Consider the following 18,360-nt stretch of genomic DNA (forward strand, 5'->3'; position numbering starts at 1 on the left):
GCCTTAGTATAAGAAGATACTTTATGATAAGCTTAAAATCTAAACTTTATACTCTTTACAGGTAAAATGCCGCTCTCTTAGTCTAGATACTAACTTTAACTTAACTAAACTAAGTATCTATAAAGTTATTAATATCCTCTTCTAAAGCTTTAGTATCTAACTCCTTTTAGGTAGCTAGTCGCCTAGATAGCCTATTTACTACTATATGTTTTATTCCCGGTATATAGCGTACTTTAAAATCGAAAAGGCGTATCTAAGTAATCTATCTTATAACTAAAGTCTCAGGTAAGTCTAACACCCCTTAATTAAGCTATATAACTAAAACTATAGCGTCTGTTTTTAAGATAAAGTAGCAGCTAATTAAGACCCTATAAACCTTCTTTAACGCCTTTAAAACCTTATGACACTCTCTTTTAATAGTATTATAGTTTCTTTTCGCAGCTATCTATACTTTACTATCGTACTTAATAAGATAATACTTAAGGTCACGATCTAGCTATATTAAGACTATCCCTTATCCTTATAAGCTTATATCTACTGCTAGAATCACTTTACTACTTCCTTTAAAGATATCTAGCCTTACTAACGCTAAGGCTATTATTAAAGCTAACTTCAGCGTGTTTATCGCGAACCTTTTAATATCCCTAAATTTCCACTTTACCCTCTTTTAAAGTAAAAGGTATAGTAGCTTAGCTTTTCTAGTATAGTTAATAATCTAGATATAATAGTAGCTATAGACTTTAAGAAACACCCTGACTTTAGTTATATTTTAATATTCCCGCTAGTTAAGTATCTTTATTACCTTTTTACTATCTAGTGACCTGCTTTCTATAGTATAGATATAACCTACTAACTTTAAGCTATTAACCTTAAACTACGACTTAAAGCTAATCGTAGCCTTTACTCTCTTTATATTAGTTAAGACTATATCTAAATTAATAAAGTACTTTAAGATATATCTTTAAATACTAAGCTTAACTTTCTTATTATTATATTTCAAGTAAGGGCTTAAGATAGGAATATTATTAATAAATATCTTAGCTCTCTTAGGCTCGTAGTCCTTTAAAATTGCTTTTTTAACTTTATAAAATTATATGACAGAGTTAGTTACTCCTTAAACTAAGGTAATATAATAGAGGAGACTAAGTAGTATTTAAAACGTAGTTAAGTCCTTACTATTTAAGTGTAAGGTGATCTAATTGTACCTAAAAAAGAAGTCTATTAAAGAGGTAATTATATACCCTGTAAAATCTTCTAATATTTCCTTAATATTAGGCGGTAAGTTAACGTCTTGAATTATTACTATATTATACTTTATTATAGTATCTACTATCTGATATGCCCTACTCTTTTTTTTAACTAAAAACTACTGATTCTTATATAGTTTATAGTTATATTTTAAAGTGCTAGCCTTAAGCCTTTTTATAAGTATATCCTTAACGTGTTCACGTAGATATTTTAGTACCGGGAATCTAGGCGCCTGCCAGGCTTTATATAGAACTATATGAATTTCCTGTAATAAGCAGATATCTTTATATATTCTTTTATATTTAAAGAAGTTAAATGTTATTATAGCCTTACGCTTATATAGTATTTCCTCTAAAAGCTCATGTTCTTATAGCTATAATCCTCCTTTAATTATTATCCCCTTTATTCTTTCTAATATTAACCTTATCTTATATAATAACTTCAAGAACTTTAAGGTTATCTACTTATCGAATTTATAAGGTAGTTTAATAAGCCCCTTAACTCTCTTCTATTCTAATCGCCTCTACTTCTAGTCTAGCTTCCCCTCTAGCTTTAACCTATCTAAAATTCCCTTCTAAATTAAAACAACCTTATTAGCTTTTTTCTTATAAGCACTTTAAACTCTAATAGTAAGAAAAACCCTTTTTACTTATAAAAACGTAACTAAATCCGTACTCCTTAAAAGAATTATATCTTTATCCCCTTTCCTATTAGGCTTAGTAAATACTATAGCTAAAAATACCTTTACTTTTCCCCCGCTAGGCGGGTTAAATACACTAGTTAACTTATTCCTTCCCTTAGTAGATTTATCACTAGAACTGCCTACTACTATAGCCCTAGCTAAGTGTTTTCCGGGAAAATATCCGATTTAGTGTAAGACCTTATTAAATCCGCGACTTTTACTATAACTTGTTTAGTTCGATTATTATTTATAACTATAGTAAACTAATAACCTTTACTATAAGAAAATAATAAGAGACTCGCTATAATAAAGAGTTGTCTTAAGACTACGTTATTTTCTGCTTATACTAAAGTAAAAAAACTCCCTGCTATTAAGATACTTCTAATCTTTATAGCGACTCCCTTGTATAACCCCTTAAACTTCTCCTACTCTCTTAAGTAGCTTATTATTTTAAGATTAAGGTCAGGTTAAATAGGAAGCCCGGCTTTTAAGGTAATCGTAGAAGTTATTAGATTAGCCTCTGATTTATAATTAATAAGTGTTATTATAGTTAAAGAGCTTAGTTAGACTTTAACCTTTAGGCTCTTAATTACTAAAACTTAAGAGTCCTTTAACGTCTCCTTTACCTCCGCTGACTTTATTAATACTAAGTTAGTCTAATTACTCCTAACTCCTCTTTTAAAAGTCTAAGGTAACTTTACTATAGCTATGTTTTTAAAAAGTAGTTTCTATAAAAGCTTGAAGCACGCGAACACTTCCTTACTAGTAATACCCTTTAGTTTATTATCTAAGACCTTGTTTAATAGCTCTAAAGGCTATACCTCTTACTTTAAGATATCTAAGTACTACTTTACTTTTCTAGTAACTCTTAGACTAACTTTCTTTAACTTCTTAGTCTGCTCCTTATCTATCTTTATTTCTTTAATAATCTCTCCTTACTATACTCTCTCTTCTAATACCTCTTTAATCAGATCTTTCTATTTTTACTTTCTAAGTTATAGAACTTTTAAAGCTACTAAGTCCTTTTCCTTCTTAACTCGCCCTTTTAATACTTTCCTAAGGTTTACTTACTTATTATCCTTTCTACTTTTTAGTTTTTTACTTTTAGTCTCTAATATTCTTATAACTTCCTAATCCCCCTTATCTTCTTTAATATCCGACTTATCCTAAGTTACTACCCTTACTATTATTACTTTCGCGGGTTCAGCCTTGTTCATAGGGTATTAAAGCACTTATATTAGCTATACTATTAAACTACTTCCCTTAGCTTATCCCTTACTAGTTCCCTATATTAAGGTTCCCTTTTAACTAGCTTATATACCCTTTATTACTAAGACTCCCCTATGCTACCTGACTAACTGCCCCTTGCTACTCACGTGTCTATAATATATCTAGCCTTAATAGTCATGTATAAGCCTTCTTTTTATATCTATTAAGAAGTCTAAGTAGTCCTTATAAAAATACTTATTTTCTAAATAGTAAAAATATTAGTTCTAGCGATCCTTATAAGTACCTGCTGTATATACTCTAATTAGCGAGTTATTTAAATACTAAAGTTAGCCTGAGTAAGCCCTCTATAATAATCTAGACAGATCAACTTAACTACCGGGTCCTACTAGGTAAGCTCTTAACTGATTTCCCCTACTAAGCAGGCTAAATCCTGATCTTTCCCTAAGTGCTTATAAAGCTTGCAACGCTCTTATAGCTAGCGCTAACACGTTAAATACCTAAATTATCTCCTTTACTACTTTTACAGATATAATCTTTAGGCTAATAATAAAGGGAACTAGCTAACTCTCTACTTTAGAAGCGATAAGTACTTAACTAAGTAAATCTACTAATTTACTAAAGCCTTCCTATTTCACGCGACTATTAGAAAACTCCTAGACTATCTTATTAGATATATAAATCTTAGTAGCTATTTTAACTAAGTTATTAAACTTGATTATACCTAGCTTATTAATATTAACCTTATTCTTACGTATTACCTTCTCACGAATATCCCTTAGTAGCCTATTTAAAAACTATACTCCTTAAGTGTAATTTTCTAACTAGCCCCTTTTTACTAAGGTAGCTAATATTACAGTGAATTATTAAATAAACTACTTTATATTACTTTTTATAGTTTATAGTTTTAACTTTAAAGCCCTAAGGAACGATCGGGAGTTTATTTATTAAAAAGTATCCTAATCTTTATACTCTTTTAAAAGAGAGACTACTAGCTCTTCTTAATTCTTACTCGTCCACTCTAGTAACGTCTTAATATACTAACTAATAGTAAGATTATAATATCAGGGAAGCCTTTTAATTTAGTCTATATCCTTTAATTAGGCGTTATTACACTAATTAGTGTACTATTCTAAGAACTCTATAATATTAACTCCCTTAAAGTATAGCGCGCTTAGTATACTTAAAGCTAGTATAACTAAAATATACCTGACTTTCGCTATCCTAAAATTTATAGTCTTCGATTCTTAATAGCTTTCCTCCTAGACTTAAATGTATTTTACTATGTTGCTTTCCTTTGTGCTTAGCGTTCTTTAGTTCTCGGGATCTCTTAGAAATACAGTTATATCAGGGAATTTAGTAAACGATTTAAATCTTTAATACCTACTTATAAGGTATAGTATACCTAACGTTACTAAAGTTAAAAATGCTAAAGTTACTAGTAAAAGCGTAACGATTATACTCTTTATAACCTTTAGACTTAGCTCCCTTAACTACTTTAACCTCCTTAACCTTTTTTCCTTATATCCCTTTTTTACCCTACTTTAAGCCCCTTTTTTATATTAGACCTACTTTTTTTTTATATTTATCTGTTCTTTACTTGTTTTCTTTGTATAAACTTTCTCTGTTATTATAATAACCTTGTCTTCTAAGCTCTATATAATAACTTTCCCTTTTATACTTCCTTAGCTCTCTCTACTTGTATTCTACTGTTTCCTAATATCCTACCTACTAAATAAGGGTTCTTAAAGCCTCTTTTTTTTAGCTGCTTCTTACGCGTCTATCTATCTCTATAATAGAGATACTAAGTAATGAAATTCTAACTCTTACTTTTACTACTAGCTTAGCTATATCTTAACTACTCTTTTACCTTGCTTTTAGTTCCTTACGTAGGTTACTAATATAAAAAAGTAGGGTAATACTATTAAAGTGTATAGTAAGTAGGGACGTAGAGGACTACTAACTAAACAGGTAATAAGAGTAGGAGAGAAAAGATAATATATTTGTTACGTGCTATCGCGTCTATCTATATAACCTTACAGAACAGGCTAACTATCTTCTGACTTAGAACCACACTACCTTACTATACTAGTTTTAGGCGCTGTTATCTAGTGTGTACGTATTAATAATAACTTAAGGTTATATTAGATATAAAACTATACACTAATGCCGAGATGCTAATTATAGCGATTATACGTCTTCTTTATATACTATTATTTGTCCTTGACCGAGCGAATATAATATATAGTAAGCTAATCTCTATAGAGTAGCTATAGCTGAGACTTAAAATCCTTATTTAGATCTAAGTGTAACTATTACTAGAAGATATTATTATAGACCCTTATAGTACTAGTAAGAGTCCCCTTATTTTCGAATATAGCTCTAAACTAGTAGTATTCCGTCTTATAGACTAAAAGGAGATCGAGCTTTAGTATAAAAAGAAATAAGCTTATCTTATCTTAGAATATTATTTATACTACAGTAAGATAGAGATCTCGGATAACATCTACGATTAAGAACCGGGTAATACGCTCCTTAATAGACTGTAATAGAGATTAATAATATACCGAGTTAGGCGGTAAAGGTAAGACTATATTAAGGGGTAAAGGATAATTAAGACTACTAATCTTAAAGGAAAATATAATATCTTTCTAAGTAAGAGGAACTATAGGGTTATATATTAATTATATCAGACCTGTAATTAGTATCTCTAGGTAAATAATAATTATAGCTATAGTTATAGCCTTTTAAGTCTTAACGTAACTAAGGACCTTATCCCGCTTATTATCTTAAAAGTTGATATTATTATAAATAATAATACTTTAAGGGTTACGACTAAGCAGAGGGAGACGAGTCTGTAGTATATATTAGTCTTATAGTCTAAGTAGAGAGAATTAATAAACGAAAAGTAAGTTAAAGTAAATAAAAGTAAGTAAGCTAGTAAGAAAGTAAGATGTAATAGCTAATTGATTAGCTAAATAGTAGAAGTATATCTGTACCTTTACTTAAGAAGTAGATTAAAGTAAATAAGCTAATAGAAGGATAAGATATAGTAAGAACCGAGAACTAGGTAACTAAGAATAAGGATAGCGAGCTTATACTCTTACTTAAAAAGTAAATTAAAGTAAGTAGGTTAATAAGAGGATAGGATATAGCAGGACGCGAGAACTAGATAACTAAGAATAAAGAGCGTAGTAAGCTTATACTATCGCCTAGAAAGTAAATTGAAGTAAATAGGCTAATAGTAGATAGGTGCTTATAATTATAAGAGAATACAAAAGTTAAGAGAGTTTAATTATATACTTTAGTAAGGGCTGTAAGTTCTTTTATTGTAGTATTTCCAGTCTAGTACAAATAGTATATACCTAGACTTAATAAGACTTCGACTACTTGACGTTTTATACTAGATCTAAGAAGGTATAAGTCTAAGTAAGACTATATATAGTTAGACTACTTCTTAGACTATATAAAGGAGAGTATACTAGTTATTATAATAGTAGTGCTTTAAAAAGACCTTAATAAAGCGGTTTAACCTTAATTATACGCGTTCTATAAAGCACACTTGTTTTAAAGTAACAACTGAAGTAAAGTAGACTAGATAAGCGCTACTTTGTTTATACTTAAGAAACCCTGCTTTATATCTATCCCTTTATCTGTCCCTTAGATATTAAAAGGCCTAAAGTACTGAATCTGATATAAGGCCTTAAATTCCGAGCGTAGTAAATTAAGAGGAACAGAACTAAACACCGGCCTGATATTATCTAAGGTATATTAAAGTATCTTCCGACGCTATTTAGCTATACGGATATATCGCAAGTATATCTTATAAGTATAATCGTCTTCTGTAATAAAAGCGGTAAGGAACTTCCTAAGAGACCATTTGTAGTGCCCGAGAACCTTAAAAACCTACTTTACTACAGATCCTTTTAAGAGCTTTATTCTGCCTAGAGCTTGTTAATATTATATATTCTCTAATCCTCTTTATATAATATTAGTAGAATCAGAGTTACTATTAGAGTCTCCCTAAGAGTTGCTATTAGATTCGCTACTAGAACCTTTATTAAAGCTATTAGTAGAGTCTTTATTAGAGCTATTATTAGAATTGTAGTAAAATAAGTAAGGTAAGGTTAATAGTAAGAAAGAAAGCTTACTAGAGATATTAAATAGACTTAATAAGAGGTTTAAAAGCTCGCTAGAGATATAAGGTAGAGGAATTAATAAAAGGTTTGAAAGCTCGCTAAAGATATTAAATAGACTTAATAAGAGGTTCAAAAGCTTGCTGGAGATATAAAGCTTTATAAGTGGCGGTTATCTTTCATGTAATAAGGGTAAAGATAGTAGTAAGGAGGGGCTACTTATATTAGAAGCGCTATAAGTGGGTATCGTGTTTAAGTTAAAATATTACGCGATTTAAGCTAAATATAATAAATAAAGCCTAGTATAATTAATAGAGGTTAAAAAGAGCTTTTAAATGTACTTTTAATAATTGCAATTAGTTGTAGTTAAGAGGTAGAAGTACTATGTTGTAGTAAGTAGTTCGATATTAGCTATTCCTTACTAAAAGTATAGTGTAAACCACTAAAATACTATTATTTTCCCTTAGACCCTCTAGTGAGAATTCGTAGGCTCGCCTTATCCCTAGTATCTGATTGGCCTATTTACTTTAATTTACTCTAATTTACACTAACTTGCTTACCGAGACACTAAAGGCTAGATATGTAAGGCGTAGCACGAATTACTACTAAAGGAGGGTCTAATTTATGAGATAAGCCGAACATCCATATTTTTCTCACTTCTTCTCAGCACCATTTTACTCGTGAATCTGAGCATTGAAGCTTGTGATAGTCGTCTTGGCTAGAGAGGATGTTGGCCTGGTAGAAAGTCAAGAAGGGCGGATTGGCACGGTCCGCTGTCTAGATGCAAGCCAAAAACTTCTCGAACAAAGTTCTTACTTGTGTCTCTCGAGCCAGTAACAGGAGTTCATGATATCCTTCTCTGTGGGGTTGATCGCAAGCGCTGCAGCCGAACTACTCAGCAGTCAGCACATCTACCTAGGTCACTGGTTCTTAGAGAATAACCTAATGTATTTACCTCCCATGGTATCTCTCCACGTCATCATCAGCTGAGGAGAAGAGACTCCTCTGCATTCTCACCGAGCATGAGCTGGGGATCCCGCATTTTCGTGTTCGCTTTCGATTACAGTTTCGCAGGAAGGAATAATCCACGGGATGTACATGTTCTCTGTGGGGGCACACAGTAAGGTAGGTCGGGTAGGTAGAGTACCTTGGCCATGTTGTTATTGGCTTGAGGCTATGAGGAGCTTCGCCTGGCATGCTGCAGCTCTAGGTGGTGGGTGGGTGGCTTCATGTAGGTAGGTAGGGAAAGGCAACAAGAGGCGAGCTGTATGTACAGTGTACAGTAGGTATAAGTAAGCTGCGACAGCGGCGCGATAGTGTTTTCGTTCACATCACATCCCACACCACACTCAGCCGGTCAGTCAATCGGTCAGTCATCAATCGATTCGAGTTGCTACTCGTTGTGCAGCACTGTTGGGTATGGTGGTACTACCTACCTACCTACCTACCTACCTACCTTCGTATGTTATGCAATAAATGCTCTTGCTCGTCAGCTGCTGTCTTGTCTTTCCCCTTGACTCAAGATGGCATATCCCCGGCCTTTCATTCGATGACGCCTGCCCCTGTTCCAGCCCAAATTCAGCTCGTGACACAACCCCGGACCAATTTCCGCGCTGCGCTGCACCACACCACTGCCGGAGGTACGAGTGCATCACATCCCCCATCACCGCTATTTCGGTACTATTTCTTTGGTGTATTTTGATGGCGTGGCTGCTGCTGAACAACCATAATAACGTACACTACACTACATTACACTACAACCCCCGACGCTCATTTAAACAGTGCCGACCGTCCCGAATTGTCTTCTCTCGTGTCGCAAACAGACTTCCTTCAGTTCCTTGGACCGATCATCCCCAGGACGAGCACGCTTCATGGCGCGCCAGACAGACGAGAGATGGTGTTGCTAGAATACCTTCAGAAGACCACTCCGCTCTGCTACAATAATGCACCTCCTCAGAAACAACTTCCGACCTCTGTTCCCGTGAGGGGATATCTATGCAATGAAGATTCCGGACTTCCGAGACGCAGGAGTCTCTCCGGCGCCAGGTGGGGGATCCTGGGTCCTGCGGCGAGAGTATTGAAGGGTGGTGTGGATCTGGTCAACAATACGGTTCTGGGACTTCGAGACGGCTTGACGGAAGAGCAGAGACTGGCCAAGGCGAAGAAGGACGAGAGAAGGCAGATTCTGGCTCTGCGGATGAAGAATGCGGAAACTATGGATCAGTGGCAGGCGGCCGCCAAGGAGTTAGATATCCTCGACGACAATGAAGCCTGGAAGGCAGATGCTGCGTCACCCGAATTCGACGCAGAATTAATTGAGACTCGATTGAAGGAGTTGGACGAGGCAAGGATTAGTTGCGACGTAAAGGTCATGCTTCATCTGGTGCGAACGGCGCTGGCGAGAGATTTGGGTGGCATGGGGAATATCAGACTCTACAAGCATTCGCATATTGGCACGAAGGATCTCATCGAACGGTATATCGATTCCACGCTTGACACAATTCGCTCTCTGGTGGATAAGAGCAAGATCAGTCTACCCGATGGCCTGGAGACGAAGGACATTCTTGAACAGGTGGTTTATGCTAGGCAGGCGTTTGGAAGAAGTGCTCTGCTACTAAGTGGCGGCGCCACATTTGGTATGAACCATGTAGGGGTTCTGAAAGCACTGTTTGAAGCCAAGCTCTTGCCACGGATCATTTCTGGGGCTTCTGCAGGCAGTATTGTGTGTGCCGTCCTCTGTACTCGAATCGACGAGGAGATTCCGGACGTACTAAAGGCCTTCCCTCATGGAGATCTGGCAGTGTTCGAGGAGAACGGAAACGAAGATGGGATATTGGAGCGAGTGAGAAGGCTGCTGACGCAAGGGGCTTGGATTGATATCAAACACTTGACAAGAGTGATGCAGGAATTGCTGGGCGACATGACTTTCCAGGAAGCATACAACCGCACCCGGAGGATTCTCAATATCTGTGTTTCGTCAGCTTCTGTCTACGAACTCCCACGGCTTCTCAACTATATCACCTCCCCCAACGTCATGATCTGGTCGGCTGTTGCAGCGTCTTGCTCTGTACCTGTGCTTTTCTCGGCAGCTCAGCTACTGGTCAAGAATCCTATTACAGGCGAGAATAGTCCTTGGAACCCTACACCACAGAAATGGATCGATGGGAGTGTTGATAACGACCTCCCTATGACACGTCTGGCCGAGATGTTCAATGTCAATCATTTCATTGTATCTCAGGTCAACCCTCACGTGGTGCCATTCCTTGTCAAGGACGAAATCTCAATTACCAAGAACGCCAATTCCGAGGGTAGTTCCGGACCTGGCTTGGTTTACACATTGACAAACTTGGCAAAGGATGAAGCTCTGCATCGAATGCAGGTCCTTGCCGAGCTGGGCATATTCCCCAACTTGGTCACCAAGGCCCGATCTGTGTTAAGCCAGAAGTATTCTGGAGATATCACGATCCTGCCAGAAATTGAGTACAAGGACTTTCCCAGGATGCTGAAGAACCCGACGGCAGATTTCATGGTCCAGGCTTGTCTGTGTGGTGAAAGGGCGACCTGGCCAAAGCTCAGCAGAATACGAAACCATTGTGCCGTTGAATTGGAACTCGATGCTGCAGTACAGAGGCTCAGAGCAAGGGTCGTATTCAGTCCCAGTCAGGTCGACTTGAGAAGAATGACAACTGGAAGTTTCAGCAGCCCGGTGAAAAGGTTCGGCCGAAAGAGACGAGATAGTGGCGGCAGTGTCCAGGCTTTGGTACCAGCAAATGACGACCCGGAAGATGAGATAAACAGGAACAAGAAGGGCATGTCAAGACCTCCATTACGGACGTCAAGCACCCACTGGAATGTCACGAGACGGTACCTGCCGCCTCTCGCAACTGCTACTCCTCGCACAGCTCATGGATCGCCGATACCCACGCCTGGTCTATCACAACCTGTAAACAAGAAATTAGAGCTCAGCATTCCTTTCCCGGATATCTCCTCGGCGGGAGAGACTTCCCATTCTCCGCCATCTTCAGATGCGGACATTGACTCGCACACAGATGATAGCAGTCCAGAGCCAGATATCACAGACGAGGCCACGCCAAGTCTAGGTCTCTACTTTGCTACACAAAATCGCAGCGCCTCTGACGCTCTAGATTTCTTCTCGTCCAGTCAACCTATCACTGCTAAGACGGACCACGTACTCGCAACATCGCCACTATCATCCCGAGCGAATCTTGCAATCTCTCCCTTGGCTATGACGAAGAAGGCCCCTGAGACTAAGACTATAGGTCAGCCGAGCAGCCCGGAACTGAGATACAAGAGGCTTTTCCACCCAGCACAAAAACAAGACCAGCCGAATGTCCCGCAGTAGAATCGGCATTCAACCACACGGTGCACAATATAACGTACATGCACACGCTCACATCATGTTTTCCTTTGTCAGATACAATCGTTGTAATTTATCGAATAGCTGCATAGGGAGGGTGAGGGATATGGATTGGGAGCAAGCGGGAGTTTATTTATGTTTTTCTGTTGCCGAGAATTATATAGACACGAGAAGAGATAGTGATTTTGGCATCCTGTATTGGCGTTAGGCATGGCATGGGATGAAGCATGAGACACGGTTCGGTTCCGGAATTCGCGGATATGCTTTTTGTACCCATTGTAGAAAAGACAGACAATGAAGTTCTATTGCTCAGGCTACCTCGCTCTCGAGATTATGTTTTCCTTACCTATTCCCGTCTTACAATCGCTCACTCAGTAGTTCTGAGATATCTACTTCTTTCCGCCCTCATTTTGTTGTATTATTTTGTGTCGCCACTGCTATTCAGGAACCGTATACCAAGAGCCCCATGCTTGCTCGGCGGGCTTAGGATGGTAGCCCACTTCTGGTAGCTAGTACTGCAATTCAAGCACGAGGACCGCAGTACACAGTGCTGAATGTACAACCTCAATGCCCAGGACTTCCGTCCACTAAGATTTATGACCTAGCCAATCAAGTGATGTCCAGCTCTACTACACAAGCTCTCGCTACCTAGGTAGTGATATTTGCAGTAACCCCTTGTTCTTAGCGAGTGCGGGGGAGTGGAAGCCCCGCGGCACCGGCACGGTTGTTGCAGTGAAGGGGTGGCTATCGGATACTTGGACTCCTCTGGTCGAGGAGGTGTTGCGTCATGGGTATGGCTAGTATGATTGGTTTATGAATCTCTGGTGATGGTGTGAAAGACGAAGCATCATAGGCTAGATCATCTGGTCTCCCAACTATGACTCTGCTGTGTTACTCTACACACACACCAAATGTTCTGGTCGTGTGATTCCGGACCCAGCTCCGCCAGCGATATTCCGGTATGCAAGTCGTCTTAGTTCTCTGATTCGATCTAGTGTTGTATTGCCATGCAATGGCAATATGAAGATCATGATAGGCAAGTCTAGTCTGTTGGTCTGAGATAGCTACCAGGCGGCGTAGGATAATGAAAATCCCACTGGATCTTTGGAGAGTACCATACCTACCCCGCAGTTAAGTCATGGAATTAGTATTGGAGGCCATCTTGTTTCTTCAATATCAATCAAGCACTACCCGTAACACTTTTCAGTTCTTTCGACTCTCCTACTCTACGAACTTTCATACTGGAATTAGAACATGGCAGCGACAAGCGGAGTGAACGGCCACGGACGCGTTGATATCGAGACTGACGTTTTGATAGTCGGTGGTGGATTTGGTGGTGTCTACTCGATTTATAGGTTTCGTCAATTGGGATTGAGTGTCAAGCTTATTGAAGCTGGATCAGACTTTGGAGGAGGTGTGTACATGTCTTGACTCCCCTCCAGTATTTTTCAAGTATAAGGAAGGTTGTACATGAGAAAATGGTGCTGATGTCTTTGTAGTGTGGCATTGGAACAGATACTTCGGGGCCCGCGTCGATTCGGAAGCACCATTCTACCAACTATCCATTCCCGCAATATGAAAGACGTGGAATTGGAGCGAGCGTTTCCCTGGACACGAAGAACTGCGCAGATATTTCGCGCACTGCGATAGAGTGCTTGGTCTCAAGAAAGATGCGATTTTTAACACCATTGTCGAGGGCATTACATACGAAGATGGACATTGGATATCTCGCACACGAGATGGGCGAGTAGCCAAGTCGAAGTACCTCGTCCTAGCCACGGGTAGCAGTTATAAGAAACACTACCCTGATTTCAAGGACATGGAGACGTACAAGGGAACGCTTGTCCATTCTGCCGTCTTCCCTGGCTCGGGGCTCGCTACGAAGGGGAAAAGGGTTGCAGTCATAGGCAATGGAGCTACCGGCGTTCAGATCGTCCAAGAGCTCGCCAAGACAGATTGCGATCTCAGCGTGTACGTACGCACGCCCAATATCGCATTGCCCATGCATCAACGACCCCTATCAGCTCAAGAGCAAGAGAACACGAAGCAATTCTATGAATCGCTCTTCAACGTCGCAAAACAGCACCGGTCTGGTTTCCCTTACAACTCACCTGCGACTTCTTTCTGGGACGCAAGTCAAGAGCAGCGAGAGGCTTACTGGGAGGAGCTCTGGGGACGAGGGGGTTTCTCCTTCCTCATTAGCAATTATCGCGAGTTCTTGATGGACAAAGAAGCAAATATGCTGATGTATGCATTCTGGGTTCGTAAAACGAGGGAGAGGATCTCGGACAAGAAGAAAGCGGATATCCTTGCTCCCGTGCAGCAGAAGCAGTGGATCGGGACGAAACGGCCGAGTCTGGAGCAGGATTACTACGAAGCAATTGATCGGGAAAATGTCACGCTGCTGGATCTAAATCAGGCTGGTGTGGAGAGGTTCGATGAGAGCGGGATAGTGAAGAATGATGGTGTGAAGAGGGAACACGATATCGTTATCCTGGCGACGGGTTATGATAGCATGACGGGTAGTTTGATGGATCTGAAAATCAGGGATGCGAGGGGTGTGGAGTTGCAGCAGAAGTGGAAGGATGGCGTGTACACGTACCTTGGTCTTATGATCCCGGATATGCCAAATGTTTTTATGGTTTATAGTCCGCAAGCACCGACAGCGTTGTCTAACGGCCCTCCGATCATTGAGATTCAGGTTGACTGGATCGCGGAGGCGATAAGCAAGATGAGAGAGGACGGTGTGGTGGCTGTGACGCCGAGGTGGGAGGCGGCGAAGAAGTGGAGGCAGGATATTCAGAATATGAACGAGAAGACACTATACCCGCTGGCGAATAGTTGGTATATGGGGGCGAACATCCCGGGGAAAGTTAGAGAGCAGCTTGTTTACATTGGGGGTGTGGATTTGTATGAACGGACTGCGAGGGAGGCATTGAGGACGTGGGATGGTTTCGATACACTGAAAGCTCGATAGGGAATGTTGGATATCATTTGGAAGCGTGGACCAATCTGGTCGGGTTTCGACGAGGAGTCAGACGAGGCAATGATTTCGAGGTTCTCATCACTCGTAGAGGAGAATAAGCGAAGCACGCTACAGTACAGCTAACCGAACGCCAAGCTCCCAAACAAATATACGAAACCTTGTTCTACGTGAAATTATGCCCTCTTCTGTGCTCTCAGTACCGCTCGATAGTCCATAACTTTAACTCCGCCTCTTCCATCCCGCTAAACATTCCCAGCTCACTCCGCTTAGAAGCCACATATCGGTCGACGAAATCCTTGCCCAGCAAATCAATCAGTTCCTCATCGCTCTCAAGTGTTCCAAGGGCAGTGGGTAAATCTTTCGGCAAGCTCGTCCTAATACCATGCCCCTCCCTCTCCTCGTCCGTCAGGCTTGCTGGATCCTCTAGGCAGTCACTCAACATTAACTTCTCCCTTCTTTTCACGCCATTTGTGCCAGCTATAATGATAGCCGCCATCGCGAAGTAGATGTTCGCAAGTCCGTCAAGAACTTTGATCTCGAAATGGCTGTCGTCGACTTTACGGAGAGCAGTTTCACGGTTCTGGGTCCCCCACGCTACCCAGGTGCCGCCGGCCCAACACCCGTCAGCCATGCGACTGTAACTGGCGGGGTTGCTATACGTGAATGCTATAATGGCAGGAAGATGCTTCAAGACGCCTGCGTAGAATGGCTCGTAGACTTCCTTTCCATTTCCACCGGCTGAGGAAATCGAGATATGCATGTGCGAGGCGGTGCCGGCCATATGAGGAAATGGCTTCGGGTACAGCGTTGCTCGCAGTCCATGATTTGCCGCGACAGTGCTGATTATCTCCCGAGCGTGGATGAGTGTATCGGCTGCTTCCATTGCCGGCAAAGCGGGAAGGATGAATTCGTACTGGCCGTAGCACGATTCGGGGTGGAATTGCTCAACGAAGATGGCGGATTCTCCGAGACTCTCATAAATTTCCTCCAGAACATCCGCAATTTTTTTGTCGTGCATTGCGCGGCTGGAGCTCCAGGAATGACCCGCGGAGTTGTAGAGGGTCGAGAGTGTACCGTCTCCATGAGATCGCGACATGAACACGACCTCGATCTCGAAACCAATCAGAAATTCGAGATCAAAGGCTTTAGAGGTCTCAAGTGTGCGTCTGAGCAAGGACCGTGGGCACAATGTAACGTGTGATCCGTCCTTCTGGATGAATTCTCCTTGAATCGAGGCATAGCCGACAGAAGGACCGGTCTTGAGCGTGGGCATAATGGCTTGCAATTTGTGTTCACCGGTCGGCATTACTCCTGAGATGAGGGTGTCGTTTTGAAGGAGACCTAGCGCGGCTGTGGTAATACCTATTTGCAGGTGTGTGTTGGACTTGAGCATAGCCAGTGCACGTTTCACAGGTATGACCCTGAGGCGTAGGATAGATGTATAGTCGAGCCATTGTAAGCGAAGAAACTTGATTGACGGATTGACTTCCAGAAACGAGACGAGGGAGTCGAGTTCGGAGCTGGGAGGTTGCAGGGTTCTGACTGGCAGTGTGGTCGTGGATGTGGTGGATATCGAAGTCGGAACTTCGCGGGGTGCGAGTCTGAGTCCTAGGCCGTAGAGGTCGTTTGACGTAGTGAACAGAATATCTTGCACTGCTCTAATAGCTTGAGGAACAGTGAGGACATTATCACGAACATAGTCCGAGAACACCTGAGAACGTCAGTTCTTGTTCCCATATTCAAAACTGAAAACTTACCACTTGCAAGGCTTCCCGAACTTGAATGATTGCAAGTAGGTAAGTCTCGGGAAACCAGTGGCCATCAGTACTCCACATGATCTTCTCGGTCGGACAGAGTTCGAGTATCTCTCGAACAGCATTCTCTTGGCCTTCCTTGCTCAAAAAAGGGAATACTTCACCAATATCGGCGTACACATTATCATACACGCTGGCGAGATACCCAGCTTCTTTCGTCCATGGGTAGCTGGCATGTAGGAGGACAATTGGCACAGTAGGGAACTTTCGGATGAACTCCTGGAGGTGAGACGGAGATGATGTTGTCAGCGTAATGTCGTTGTCGCCGAGTCCGGTATGGAACTGGAATGGCTTCTTGTAGGGGCCAGGAGACTTGGCTATGAGTTGTGCGGTTTTATTGACAAGGCTATGGACAGCATCATAGTCAGTGTCGAAGTATTGAATAAATCTACCATCATCTCTCGTAGCAAAGGTTCACACTTGTGATTGAGAAAAACTTTTGGAGACCACGTACTAGAAATTTAGTGGCAAATTATCGATTCTCGTAAAGTGAGTGGCACCATCTTCTCTCAGCTGAGTGATGTGATCCACGAAAGTATCTTCGATGTCGGCGACAGACATGTGTGCTGGGATAGCAAGTCCAGTTCGATAGCATATCACCGATTTGAACCCAACCACCTCAGAATCGGCAAGAGCATCCTTGATGACCATTTCGAATGCTTCGCGTAAGCCGCCAAATACATCCTCAGGAGCGAGGTCGGGGTTTCTGAACAGTTCATTTATAATTTCTTCCGCAACCTTCTCGATTCTCACAATTTTCTTGCACTCACTACGTGTGAGTTTATCATGCCACGCATAGTCATACACTTCGTCCTTCCCATCTAGTCCGTCGTCGACGAGAATGGTTTCGATTCCAGCTAAGCATCTTTTTTGCCACGCATGATGCGGCTTCGCGTTCTCAATGTCGATGGCCTTTTGCACAGCATCCCATGTTGGTGGGCACCCCAGGACCTCTGAAAGCTGTTTTACAGCTCGAATATGTGACAGCGTCGAAGTTGTTGTCCTCATAGCATCGCCATGGGCTTCTGTGGTGATAGCCAGAAGAGGATATTTGGACAGTGCTGGGGGAATGAGAAGAGGATGGGCGTGATGGTCGATTATAGGGGTTAAATTTATGGCTTTGTTCAGGTCCTCCATTTCGGCAGCTTCGGGTATTGCTTGGGAGAGGGACGAATATGGCTCCAAGTCCCCAGATGATTTGATGGATTCAAGAACGAGGTTTTAGAGGCCGATTTGATTACCTTAGTTGTGTAAACAATTTGAGCCAAGGTTCAGGTTATGTGTTTGAAGTAGCAGAACCCTCAACAGCAGGTGGAGTTTGCATGCAGTTCAACACCTATTTTCTGAAGAAAAAGTCGATTGCGGCTATGCCTGGCTAGCAAATCTCATAATGAGCAGTGTTCCAAGTTTGCTGAGTAAACTTGCTTACAATCATCAGGAGCCAGGAGAGTGAGGAGTTTGGTACTTAGGTAGGCTGTCGTGTGATATTCGGTGAGAGGTTCGACCCTGCAGCAGAGGCAGGTATCTTACCTAAGCACTTATCTCCTTGAAGCAAGTCACGTGGAATTAGTTCCTGGCCAGCCTGAAGCTTCTACTGCCATTCTGTCCTTATCTGTAAACAACAAATGTCGAATATTTCATAAACACTCAAAGTTACTAGCTAGACCAGAAAGTTAAAGTTATAGACCTCGAGGTCATATTTTCTCGTTTGACTTTGGAAAAGTGGAGTACCTACCTAAACGTACCTGGCAATATACCTAAGTATTTATTATCTTGGAAAAGTTGATTTGCTTAAGCAACAAGAGGAATTTATCAGAAGTGACGCTATGAAATCAAAGAATATCAATTCGAAAGATACCATAGTAAATCCAATAAATTAACGCTAATCT

The 18,360-nt window shown here is 41.0% G+C and overlaps 4 protein-coding genes across 4 annotated transcripts; 3 read left to right on the forward strand and 1 right to left on the reverse strand.

Annotated features, from left to right (window-relative positions):
- The first annotated feature begins 8,721 nt into the window (after window positions 1-8,721).
- Window positions 8,722-11,992, forward strand: ONS95_013877 (uncharacterized protein). The gene has a single exon (XM_058507526.1). It carries the CDS (start codon window positions 9,188-9,190, stop codon window positions 11,654-11,656), a length of 2,469 nt encoding a protein of 822 aa, XP_058356695.1. The 5' UTR covers window positions 8,722-9,187; the 3' UTR covers window positions 11,657-11,992.
- A 933-nt stretch (window positions 11,993-12,925) lies between these two features.
- Window positions 12,926-13,250, forward strand: ONS95_013878 (uncharacterized protein; the record flags this gene model as incomplete). Its single annotated transcript, XM_058507527.1, has 2 exons — window positions 12,926-13,085; window positions 13,171-13,250. The coding sequence occupies 2 exons, from the start codon at window positions 12,926-12,928 to the stop codon at window positions 13,248-13,250; spliced, it is 240 nt and encodes a 79-aa protein (XP_058356696.1).
- Window positions 13,251-13,490: 240 nt separating this feature from the next.
- ONS95_013879 (uncharacterized protein) lies at window positions 13,491-14,648 on the forward strand (the record flags this gene model as incomplete). Its single annotated transcript, XM_058507528.1, has 1 exon — window positions 13,491-14,648. One exon carries the CDS (start codon window positions 13,491-13,493, stop codon window positions 14,646-14,648), a length of 1,158 nt encoding a protein of 385 aa, XP_058356697.1.
- ONS95_013880 (uncharacterized protein) lies at window positions 13,556-18,135 on the reverse strand. The gene is made up of 4 exons (XM_058507529.1): window positions 17,901-18,135; window positions 16,926-17,846; window positions 16,415-16,817; window positions 13,556-16,368 (listed from the first exon to the last, which is right to left on the reverse strand). The coding sequence occupies exons 2-4, from the start codon at window positions 17,606-17,608 to the stop codon at window positions 14,851-14,853; spliced, it is 2,604 nt and encodes an 867-aa protein (XP_058356698.1). The 5' UTR covers window positions 17,609-17,846; window positions 17,901-18,135; the 3' UTR covers window positions 13,556-14,850.
- Window positions 18,136-18,360: the final 225 nt, after the last annotated feature.

The sequence above is a fragment of the Cadophora gregata genome (genome assembly GCF_030347475.1).
Source record: "Cadophora gregata isolate MNR1 chromosome Unknown scaffold_8, whole genome shotgun sequence".
In the NCBI taxonomy this organism is placed as follows: Eukaryota; Fungi; Ascomycota; class Leotiomycetes; order Helotiales; family Ploettnerulaceae; genus Cadophora; species Cadophora gregata.

Coding starts and splice junctions, on each gene's coding strand:
- ONS95_013880 (XM_058507529.1), bottom strand. CDS start 17,608: ATGGAGGACCTGAACAAAGCCATAAATTTAACCCCTATAATCGACCAT. Junction 16,818..16,925: donor AATTTGCCACTAAATTTCTA/GTACGTGGTCTC, acceptor TGCTGTCCATAG/CCTTGTCAATAAAACCGCAC. Junction 16,369..16,414: donor TTCGGGAAGCCTTGCAAGTG/GTAAGTTTTCAG, acceptor TGACGTTCTCAG/GTGTTCTCGGACTATGTTCG.
- ONS95_013877 (XM_058507526.1), top strand. CDS start 9,188: ATGGTGTTGCTAGAATACCTTCAGAAGACCACTCCGCTCTGCTACAAT.